This window comes from Mandrillus leucophaeus, unplaced genomic scaffold (assembly GCF_000951045.1).
Source record: "Mandrillus leucophaeus isolate KB7577 unplaced genomic scaffold, Mleu.le_1.0 Scaffold231, whole genome shotgun sequence".
NCBI lineage: Eukaryota > Metazoa > Chordata > Mammalia > Primates > Cercopithecidae > Mandrillus > Mandrillus leucophaeus.
This window is the reverse complement of record NW_012102377.1, coordinates 2,418,067-2,429,623: the sequence shown is the minus strand read 5'-3', so window position 1 is coordinate 2,429,623 and position 11,557 is coordinate 2,418,067. Positions and strand designations below refer to the sequence as shown.

Here is an 11,557-nt window from a genome sequence, read left to right as displayed (position 1 = left end):
GAAGGAAGGAAGGAAGGAAGGAAGGAAGGAAGGAAGGAAGGAAGGAAGGAAGGAAGGAAGGAAGGAAAGAAGGGAGGTAAGAAGGGAGGTAAGAAGGGAGGTAAGAAGGGAGGTAAGAAGGAAGGAAGGCCTGCTGGCTGGCTAATTAATTGTCCCCAAGGAAATGCATATAAACAGATTCTCCATCACTCTCAGTGGTCAAGATAATTTACCTACCCTGGGCTGACTTATAATAACCCAATCTATTCATCTTTCCAATTATGAACAACTTCACAATATCTTTCTCTTGATTTTTTTCATACACCTTTAGCTTATCCATGTTTAATATTATATTGCAGAAGAATGAGAAACCAGGGCTGTTCTCATCTCATTGGTGTGCCCTTGGCTTTCTCTCAATAAAATGTTTGCAGGGTTTGTATGCTCGCTCTTTAAAAGTTGAAAAGAGAAATTCTTGAGAAAACAAGTAACCAACACGCAACCCTAACAGAGTCTGGGGCTGACATTTGCAGAAGGTCTTGCTCCCTATTTGACTTCCCAAACTTTGTAAGAGAAGTAGGTGTGTAAACCAAGGAAGTTTTACTTCCTTATGATGATCAAATAGAGGTGGACTCCATTGGCAAAGAGAGCCTTGCAAGGTCTTTGCCTCTTTTGAAGGACTTAGAATATCTTATGATATCAAATGTCTGTTGCTTTGTATTTATAAAGATGATGACAATGACCCCTGACACAGTGCCCCTGGGTGCTGTGGATAGAATTTTCTCTGATGAGTTTACTGGGACCTGTTGACGCCAATAGAACCCACTTAATAGATAAGGCAATAAATAAGGCAGGGTCTCCTGGCCTCTCCAAGGAGTGACTGTGCTCTCATTGCTTCGAGAGCCCCATCCACACATCAGATTCTCAACAGTGAGAAGCTAAGATAGTTGGCCTTATCAGTCCTTCTAACCGACAATATCTACCGGCAGGGGATTTTAAACACAGTCATTCAGGATGCCACTTCCTCTGACTTCTCTGGCCTGCTCCTCCCTGTTCTTTATTTTTGGATTAGCAGAAAATGTCAGGATGGCCAGGTATCAGTGACAGGAAGTTTGAGACTACAGAATAATTCCCAAGGTATGTGTAACTCTGAACTCCTCACAAGCTCTGCTTTCATGACCCTTAACAGGACGGGTGAACAGCTAATCCCTTGATTCAGTGAAATCTATTTCTGATGCTAGGGGAGCCCAGGGGCCAAGGAGAGGCCACAGTGGTCGCACTGACCCACACACCATTTTCCACTTTGCAGATCATTCCTAGCTATCACTAGACAAGCTTCTCACCATGATAAGCATCCTACACATAGGGAATTTCTCAACAAGACATAATTTTTCCTGGAGATTCATGGATTCTGCCGGCACCAAGTTCTTATTTGTCACCTGTGAGAGCCATGAAGATACTAATACAGTGGGACTCCCCAGAGGGACACGGACAAGGGTCTACACCCTTTTCCATTCCCCAATCTCCCATAATTTTCAGACCAACCCAAATTCAAATAATCTGCCTTATGGTCTCCTTTCCATCTTTTTATCTCCATAAATTGTCAAAGTGACTTAGACCTGCATTATCCAATATAACAGCCATCAGCCACATGTGGTATGACGTGCTTGAAATGGGGCTTGTCTTAATTAAGATGTCAAGTGAGCTGTAAGTATAAAATACACAGTACATTTCAAAAATGTGATATAAAAAATTTAATGTCTCAATAATGTTTCTATTAATTCCATGTGATAATATTCAGGGCTTATTGGGTTAATGAAAATATACTTTTAAAATTAATTTCAGGCCGGGCATGATGACTCACACCTGTAAACCCAGCACTTTGGGAGGCTGAGGCGGGTGGATCACCTGAGGTCTGGAGTTTGAGACCAGCCTTGCCAATGTGGTGAAACCCCGTCTGTACTAAAAGTACGAAAATTAGCTGGGCATGGTGGTGGGCGCCAGTAATCCCAGCTACTCAGGAGGCTGAGGCAGGAGAATCACTTGAACCCAGGAGGCAGAGCGTGCAGTGAGCTGAGATCATGCCACTGCACTCCAGCCTGGGCAGTGGAGTGAGACTCCATCTCAAAAAAATAAAAAATTTAAAAAATTTTTAAAAATTAACTTCATCTTTTGTTTTTAACTTTTTTATGTGGCTACTAGAAAATGTTAAGTTACATTTACATATGTAGCTTACTCTATATTTCTATTGGATAGCACTGGCCTAGACATTCCAATATCTCAGAATCCAAATGACTGCTGCATGTACTTGGAAGGGGCCCAAATTTCTTTGTTCACCCATGTGCTTGGAGTTCAGGAAAGAGGCCCTATGTCCATACCTTCCACCGTCTCCTCTTCACTCCACACCTGAAAGAAAGACCTCAGATAGCAAGGCTGTGAGAAATGCTATCATCACTTCCGTGGATTTGTAATTCCCATCTCCCGCCTTCAGAACAGAAGTCTCGCTTTGCCTTAATTATCATCAAGAAAGGGTTTATAACTTAGTAACCAAGAAAGGGTTTGAACCATCGTAGCCCTGGTTTCCCAAATTTAAATGAAGTCACTACTGATTGTAAATAGGCTCAGGTCATTGCCTGACATAGAAGCTCCAGAGAGTGAAAGTGAATCTCGACTCTCTTTTTAATCCCCAGGTAGAGAAACGTGTTCAGAGTCTTTACCGTCATAGCCTTTTTAAGACTTAGAAAAGGCGCTGCTCTACTCTCCCTTGCTACTTTGTGTATTTGCCAAGGGATTACATTGTCAAATTAGGGACCACGTGCTTCACTAATAATGTTTTAAAGGCTGGTCTTTGTGAAAAGCAGCTTTGCAAAACCTAGTTATGGAAAAACCAAGGACAGCCAGAACTCTACGGAAGGAGGGGGTCTGTACATGTATCCCAGAGAATAAAAGAGCTGGGAGTCAGTCAGCAGTATTGGGGGTTGGGGATAGTGAAGTACAAATTGTGCCAGGCAACATGTGATTGCTTTTTTCTTCCCTCCCCTCCATTTTTTTCCTGACAGAAGAAAATTAGTGCTTCAAAGGAATAGAAGTAGATGGAATATTTTCATGAATTTTAGAGAAGTATTTGACAAATGTCATATGAATCTTATTGAGGGTGTTCACTGAAATTTGCTGAGAGAGTGGGAGGTGGGCACAGTCTGGGAGCATGAAGTGCTGTTGCCCAGGGAATCAGTGCAGGATGGACAGGCCTTGGGGACAGAGGCCTCCCTGGGGTCCGCACATCTCACCTGTGCACCCATGGGGATGCCTCTCCAAGACCTTAAACTCTTAATATATCTTAAACTAAAAAATAAATCAGCCAGGCCTGGTGGCTCACGCCTGTAATCTCAGCGCTTTGGGAGGCCAAGGTGGGTGGATCACCTGAAGCCAGGAGTTTGAGACCAGCCTGGCCAACACGGTGAAACACTGTCTCTACTAAAAATACAAAAAAAATTAGCCAGACATGGTGACAGGCGCCTGTAATCCCAGCTACTCAGGAGGCTGAGGTGGAAGAATCTCTTGAACCCGAGAGGCGAAGTTTGCAGTGAGCCAAGATTGTGCCACTGAACTCCAGCTTGGGCGACAGAGTGAGACTCTATCTCAAAAAAAAAAAGCTAAAGTTTAAATTTTAAACTCTCAAAACATCATTTTAGCAGAGAATGTTTGCCAATCACAAAATAAGCCCATCTTTCTCCTCTTGCCCTGCCACCTTTCAGATGTGGGCTGGTGGACTCCTGTGCCTGGTGCACCTCACCACACAGAGTTCATGCTCGAAAAGCTTCTTCATAGAACTATACCTCTTGATGCTTAAAAACACACACAGAGGCTGGGTGCAGTGGCTCACATTTATAGTCCCAGTACTTTGGGAGGCTGAGGCAGGGAAGATCACCTGAGGTTCGAGACCAGCCTGGCCAACATGGCGAAGCCCTGCCTCTACTAAAAATACAAAAATTAGCTAGGTGTGGTGGTGGGCACCTGCAATCCCAGCTACTCGGGAGGCTGAGCCAGAAGAATTGCTTGAACCTGGGAGGCAGAGGTTGCAGTGAGACGAGATCGCGCCACTCACTCCAGCCTGGGTGACAAGAGTGAAATTCTATCTCAAAAAAAAAAAATTAAAAATTAAAAAATTTTAAAATTTTTAAAAAACCACACAGGCAGAAATTTTCATATAAGAAACAGAATTAATATGTATTTGATGAAAATTCACTGCATGGAATTTCTGGTGTCTTGTAGCCATGTATTCCAGTAAATGGATTTCTATATTTTTCGTTGCAAAACAAATCTAGTCAGCTCCCTGATTTCTGTGTCACCCCCGATCTCCAGTCCAATTAACCTGTTTATTTCTGAAACCCAGCACCTGCACCCGAAGTGCCAGCATGGGGCGTGAGCAGTGAAGGGGTGTTACACATTCTTCTGCTGGGAAATGAGACCAGTGTCAAGGGTGGAAGATCGAGTTTGAGGAGGAAAGACGAGTTCCGTTTCAGGTTTGAGGCTTAGGGTTGGCTCTAGAGATTGAGACTTTGAAGCTGTCACCATTCAGATGCTGATAACAGCTGCGAGAACTCACAAGATGGCCACAGTGTGGAGTGGGGGCCACAGGTAGAACCCAGGGTTAGGAAGTTGTGGTCAGAGGATGGAGAGCCCAGGAGCACAGTGTCATGACAGCCTCCTAACTGTGAGTGCTGGAGTGCAGGGGGCCGCTAGTGTGGCAAAGGGATGTGCTCATAGGAGGGCAGTGTCCACACGGTGTAGTAATGACGCTTACTGGTCTTGGAGAGAGTCCTTCGAGTGAAGTGATCAAGAAGCAGAAGCCAGAGTTTAGTTTTCTTTTATTATCTATTAAGCATGTTATCCAATGCCACTAATTATTTCTGTTGGTGTGGATGGTTAGGACTTAATATCTAATAGCATCTACCAATGTCAGGTTTCTAGTGTTGACAATATTCTATAGTTATATAAAATGTTATTACTGAGGGAAGCTGAGTGAAAGGGACCTAGGAACTCCATGCTATTTTTGGAACTTACTGTGAGTCAAAATATTCCAAAGTAAAAACTACTTTAAAAAGAATTATTATGGAAAGTCATTTCCAGAGACTCATGCTCAGCCCCAGACACAGGGTCCTGTGCTCACAGACTCTCAGTCTCCCCAAAGAGCAAAGGCTTTCCCCTCCACTCACCCCTGAACTATCTGTTCTCGGCAGGCCTGGGCTAGAGTGAAATAGCAGGGACTCCAGAGTCTACTGGCACAGGCTGTAAGAGTATTGATGATGCTAGTTCATCCCCTTGGAGGCAGTGTTGAGCCTCTATTGGTGCCGCGGATGTGACCTGGAGCCCCACCATGCGATAGAGTCCCAGGGTTGGCATGACTCAGCGAGGGCATGTGTGTGTCCCTTCCCTCCACACTGCATTGTCATGACCACTCACCAAGGATCTGCTTTGTCTCTTTCACTTTCAGGACGCTTCCATTGCACACAGATTCCACGTGATGAGAGAGAAACACCCTGAAAAATTCAACAGCAGGTAAGTTGCAGGCCCGGCTGCACTGCCACCCACCCAGTGTGGCCCTGGCGGAACAGAGGCCTTTCACCTGCTCTCCGGAAATGTTCCCAGCCAGGGCCTCCAGGGACTTGGCCTTCCTGCCACATTGCCGGAAGGAGGGTTTCCATTTCCAAGAAAAAAAAAAATTTCAGAAACTTGGCACAGGCTAACTGCCTGTCCTCTCCCAAAAGATCTGTGCAAAGGGAGGGGCTGGGAAGCAAGAGGTGGGTATGAAGGGCCTGCTTTTGCAGAGGAGGAGGTGGGAGGGTATCTGCCCTTGGCTAACTGGAACCCCCTCCTGAGTCTCTTCTGCTTCCTAGTACAGCGCTTTCAACCCCAGCCCCTCATGATTCTTTTGTGGAAGGGTGGGGAGGCTGGAAGAGACCCTAGCTTCTGTCGGTCTCAAATGGGAGGAGGTGGCAGCTCCGGGGCTTGGACCAGGAGGCCCAGAAGGGCGTCTCCTTGGCCTCCCCCGACAGCAGAGGGCAGCAGCAGAGAGGTACCTGCAAAGGCCGGAGACCCGGAACCCACTAAGTCCCAGCCTCAGCCTGGGCACTCTGTGAAGTTGCCAAGTTAGGTTCAGAAATGAAAGGAAAGAGGAAACGAGGTCATTTGCAAACGAAAGCAAACCCTTCTTCCTTGTAGGAGAAAATTTGCCAGAACTGAGTTGTGACTGACATATAGCTACCCCTTTCTCCCTCCTTCCTTCTTTCTCTCTTTCTTCTCATTGGTTGATTTTCATTCTTTCTTTTACTTTGCTGTACTATTTCAAGATGACCACTATTTTGACACTGTTCCCACCCCAGCCCTAGGTAGGTGAGTAGGATGGATAATGATTTGGACTTTGTCTTTGAACCTGAAGATGTTGACTTTTGTTTAGCCCACAGAATTGTCTTTATTTATTTATTTATTTATTTTATTTTTTATCTATGAGACAGAATCTCACTCTGTCACCCAGGCCAGAGTGCAGTGGCACAATCTTGTCTCACTGCAACCTCCTCCTCCCAGGTTCAAACCTTTCTCCTGCCTCAGCCTCCTGAGTAGCTGGGACTACAGGCGTGCGCCATCATGCCCGGCTAACTTTTGTATTTTTAGTAGAGATGGGGTTTCACTATGTTGGCCAGGCTGGTCTCAAACCCCTGACCTCAAGTGACCTGCCCTCCTCGGCCTCCCAAAGTGCTGGGATTACAAGCAAGAATTGTCTTTAAAAGAGAGGTTAGAGCGTTCACTGAAGACATTCATTTAAAGCCTGTACCCATCATTTTCAGCACTTGCCATTTTCACTCCTACTCTTTGTCCTGACCCCACAGCCTGAGAGGTCAACCAATAAGAAGGAGGTCTTTTCCGAGGTCAGATATTGAACACTGCAGCTTCAGGAAGAGTGATCTATGAGATGTGATAGTAGCTGAATGAACCTTTTAGGAAGTGCATCCTATCACAGCGTCTTCTTGCTCTCACACGCACAGACTCTACACACTCACTGCACGCTAGGAACACGTGTACTTCCAGCCCCTGACACTGTAGTCACAAACGTACAGTTCAGGTGATCACCTCTAACAATCTTTTGCACTCCCAGATATACACAAACCACTTTTTTAAAAAGTACTCCTCTTCAACTCATTCCTCAGACTTTTAAAGTCCTCTTTCCACACAAGTACCTTTTTTTTTTTTTTTTTTTCCAGTGGCATCTCACTCTGTTGCTCAGCCTGGAGTGCCGTGGGGCAATCTCGGCTCACTGCAACCTCCACCTCCTGAGTCAAGTGATTCTCCCGTCTCAGCCTCCCAACTAGCTGGGATTACAGGCGCCCGCTACCACACCGGGCTGATTTTTGTATTTTTAGTAGAGACAGGGTTTCACCATCTTGGCCAGGCTGGTCTCAAACTCCTGACCTCAAGTGATCTGCCCACCTGAGGCTCCCAAAGTGCTGGAATTACAGACTTGAGCCACCGCACCCGGCCTCACACAAGTATCCTTATACGTACTTATGCACATGTACCATACACTTGTGAAAGCCATGGGGCTCTGTTCATTCATTCATCCATTCATTCAACAGGTCTTTTGAAAACATAATGCACACCAGGCACTGTTCTACAGGCGTTTTGGACAGACCCATGTAGGGGACTCACAGCCCGGTGCTGGAAACAGGCTGGCAAGCAGATGTGCAGAATGGTTTGTGTTAAGGGATGTGACTAGAAGTGACCTATGGGAGCAAAAACCAAGGACATGAAACGTGGCATGGAGGGTTTTCCAGTGACAGAGATGACTGAACCAAGGCACAGAAAAAGAGGAGGGCAACACAGGGAGAAGGAAGCAAATGTACGAAAAGATACGAAGGAGTGAGAGGGTACAGTATACTGTGGAAGAGCAAGATGTTCAGTGTGATCAGTTGTATGGTCTCGGCAGGGGAAAGAAACCAAACCTCTGTAATTCCCAGAAAGCAAGGAAGCAGAGGGAGGGAGAAATTTCTCCATATGCCAAAAATCAATAGGCAGGCCAACATATGACATAAATAGAACAATCATCCATCACCCACATGATTAAGTACAATTAGAAAGACACATCAGTCAGAAAAAAAAAAAAAAAAGATTGTAGTGTGCATTTTAATGCAAAGTATGAACAAATTCACTGTGATCTGTAGAACTGTTTTTCCTTCTCCCTTCCGAGATCCCATAAACAAGACTACTCTTTGAGGGTAGGTTCTCACCTCACTCTTCACCTGATTGAGGTCAAGGTAGCATGGGTGACGTGGTGACAGGCACACGGATTTGCACGTAAACCTGTGTGCTTGCCTAACATCTGAAGACAGAAGGGCTGAAGTAGCACCTATTTCACCAGGTCACCAAATGCTTCCTATGAGGAGCTTTGCATACATACTGCTTCTACCCTGCCTATTCGCCCGTGTCTAAAATACCCAGGAGTGCCCAATTTGTCCACTGAGAGGCAGGCAAGCAGCCATTTTCTTCAGGCTTCCTTATTTAGCATTGGAGATGGTTTTAAATAGGCAGGTGGTTGTTGCCATGGTTACCCCATTACACCAGCGGCTAAACTTAGGAAGGGCCGCAAGGGATAGGAAGAAAGCTTGATACCCAGGATTTGGAAATGTAAACGGTATTATCAAACAAGGCTTATTTTACTCAGCTTAACTTAGGTTCTCCAAAGAGTAGTTACTGCTTGGCTGAAAGCCCTTTGCCATTACTGCCCAGGTTTGGACTCTCAGGGATAACCTTGAGGTTAAATCTTGGGAGTTGTCATTGCTGTGTTTTGTTCTGTTTTGTTTTGTTTTGTTTTCAGCAAGGGAGAGTGACTAGTCAGGGCTAGAACTTACCAGGAAACCGAAATCATTCACATTGCTGATTCCCTTTTCTTGGCTATTCTAACAAGAATTCTTAATCTGGGACCCAAGGGCTTCAGGGGTTTTGAGAACACCTTGAAATTGTACTAAGGTATTGAATGTATTTTTCTGCAGAGAATGTCCGTAACTATCAGAAGATTCTTAAAGGAACCTATACTCCCCAAATGTTTAAAAGTCACAGGTCTGAGGCCTCTTTGAATCCTAAGAGGCATCAAATTATGACTCAAATGTTGGGGTTTCAGGAAATTCCTCCTCCATGGCCTCTCTATATAGGTTGTTACCAGGGAGGATAGTAGATTCCAGAAAACCAAGTTATGTTCCCTGAGGGAATAGTTTCGTTAACGGAGCAAGAACCAAGCCCGAGGAGGCAGGAATATGAGCCATGTGTGATGGACAAAAAAGAAAAGACCTTTCAGGGCAGAGATGGGGTTATTCTTTGCCCTGTCTACCTCCTAGTTATCGATAGGCTAATTATTAATTGCTAATTGAGGAATGTTAGGGAGATTATCGTCTCACTGTTGGCATAAAGAACAAAAGAGAAATTCGATTCAACTGAGATTCTGAAGTGTTTGAAAGGATCTGGAATAAAGGGCACATAAGACATGGCCCCTGCCTTCAAGGAACTCATAGTCTAGCAAAAGAAAAGGAAAAATAGTGCTCAAATATTTTTTACAAAATTATTTTAACATACAAGGTGGTTACATTTCACAGGTGATACAGTATACAGGAAGTTGTATAATATATAAGAACTTATTAATGGTCATATCCCAAACATCATTTGCAAATGGATTGTTTTCTTTTTAAGGGGTATTTTTGGTCGTGTTTTTTTGTTTGTTTGTTTTTGTTTTTTTTTTTTTAGAAAGAGTCATTCTGTCGCCCAGGCTGGAGTGCAGTGGTGTGATCTTGGCTCAATGCAGCCTTTGCCTCTCGGGTTCAGGTGATTTTCTGCCACAGCCTCCCGAGTAGGTGGGATTAAAGGCATGCACCACCATGCCTGGCTAATTTTTTTTCATATTTTTAGTAAAGATGGGGTTTCACCATGTTGTTAAGCCTGGTCTTGAACTCCTGACCTCAAGTAATTTACCTGCCTTGGCCTCCCAAAGTGCTAGGATTACAGGTGTGAGCCACCACTCCTGGCCAAATTGGTTGTTTTAAGTGCAGCAATAGTGTTAAAGGGGAACCTAACTAAGAACTGTTATAATTTTTTTAGCTCCTCCTAGCAATATTGTTAAAGGGAAACCTGACTAAGAACTGTTTCATCTTTTAGCTCCTCCTAGATGCCAAGTGGTGAACCAGAGTCTTTAAATACATTAAATTATTTAAATCACAAAACAACCTTACAGGATAAACATTAGCATTCCCATTTACAGATAAAGGAACTGACACTGGAAGAAACCAAGTCAACTAACAAAAGTCATGTATTTTTTAGGCAGTGGGGCTAATTTAATTTCTGACCTAGCTCTTCACTCCAGAGTTCAAGCTCTGTTTCCTGCAACTGCTATCTCCCGTGGATTTCATTGAGCAAGCACTGATGTATACCAGACACTCTGATAAGTACTTTATACATCATCCCACTCATTGCTCACAATAACATGCAAGGGTAAGTGCCACGGTCCCCATTTTAGAAATGAAGGAACTGAGGCTAAGGAGGATGGAGTTATGGTTGGCATCATCTGCCTTTATGGATTGTCTCTATGGGAAAATGCCTGCCCAGTTCCAGAGGGAAGGAGAACAGGTACACCATCCAGTCATACATTGTATGGTGTGAGTATCCTCCCTGTTTCCATGTCCACAGCAAGGAGCAGGACTGGCTATATGATCTGTGTGGCCCAGTGCAAAACTAAAAAGGTGAGGCCCCTTCTTCAAAAATTATCATGAATTTCAAGCCAGTGACAGCCAAGCATTAAACTAAGCACTGAGCCCTCTTAAGTGTGGGGCCCCGGGGTCCACGTCTCACACCTATGAGCTGGCCCTGCCTAGCAAGGAGAGAGGAATTAATAAAAAGACACATTTGCCAATAGTCACGGAGTAGAGTGTTTGCAATAAAGTCAAAAGAATGGAGGAAAGAGGGTTTCAACTTAGAGAGAAGGAGAGGGACTCTCAGTCCCACAGACAGGCGGCAGTCAGTACTAGCAGAGGAGACAAGAATCCCATCAAAGTCTTCCAGATAGCCAAACCCCAGCCACCAGGAAGTTTCCAGATTAAGTCTCCATGAAGAGTTTTGCCATACGAAATCTATACATAAAAACCACCTAATTCTAATGTCACTGTCAGTGAGTGTCTAGAAAGAGAAGTCTAAGCATGGAATGTTTTCATTGTTGGTTAGAAACTCAGAGTACTTGAGGAATGTGTTATTCTAAACCTGTTGAGTGTATCCACTTGACTATGTCTCTCAGCAGTTGAGGCTGAAGCAAGTTATTTCCTGTTAGACCCTTCAAAGGGACCGAAGCAGTGCTTCATTCCTACTAGAAGCTGACCACCTTTCTCAAAAGCCCTTGAGTAATTAACAGGTTCTGAAATACTAGCTTTCTTGGAGCAGGTCCCATGGAGTCACTGATGAGGGGCTCCCCAGAAGCCCTAATGTAGCTTGAGTTTTTAAGAGGTTGGAAATATACCTTGTAAATAACTAAGCACTTAGTAACTATTTATAG

General features: G+C 44.4%; 1 protein-coding gene across 4 annotated transcripts in view; it reads left to right on the top strand.

The window, feature by feature from the left end:
- DGKG (diacylglycerol kinase, gamma 90kDa) overlaps window positions 1–11,557 on the top strand; it is a 213,874-nt gene that overhangs the window by 113,390 nt on the left and 88,927 nt on the right. For all 4 annotated transcript variants that reach the window (XM_011981895.1, XM_011981894.1, XM_011981893.1 and 1 more), the window contains one exon: window positions 5,471–5,535. In XM_011981895.1, coding sequence (XP_011837285.1) covers window positions 5,471–5,535 — 65 coding nt within the window. The remainder of the gene's footprint in view (window positions 1–5,470; window positions 5,536–11,557) is intronic.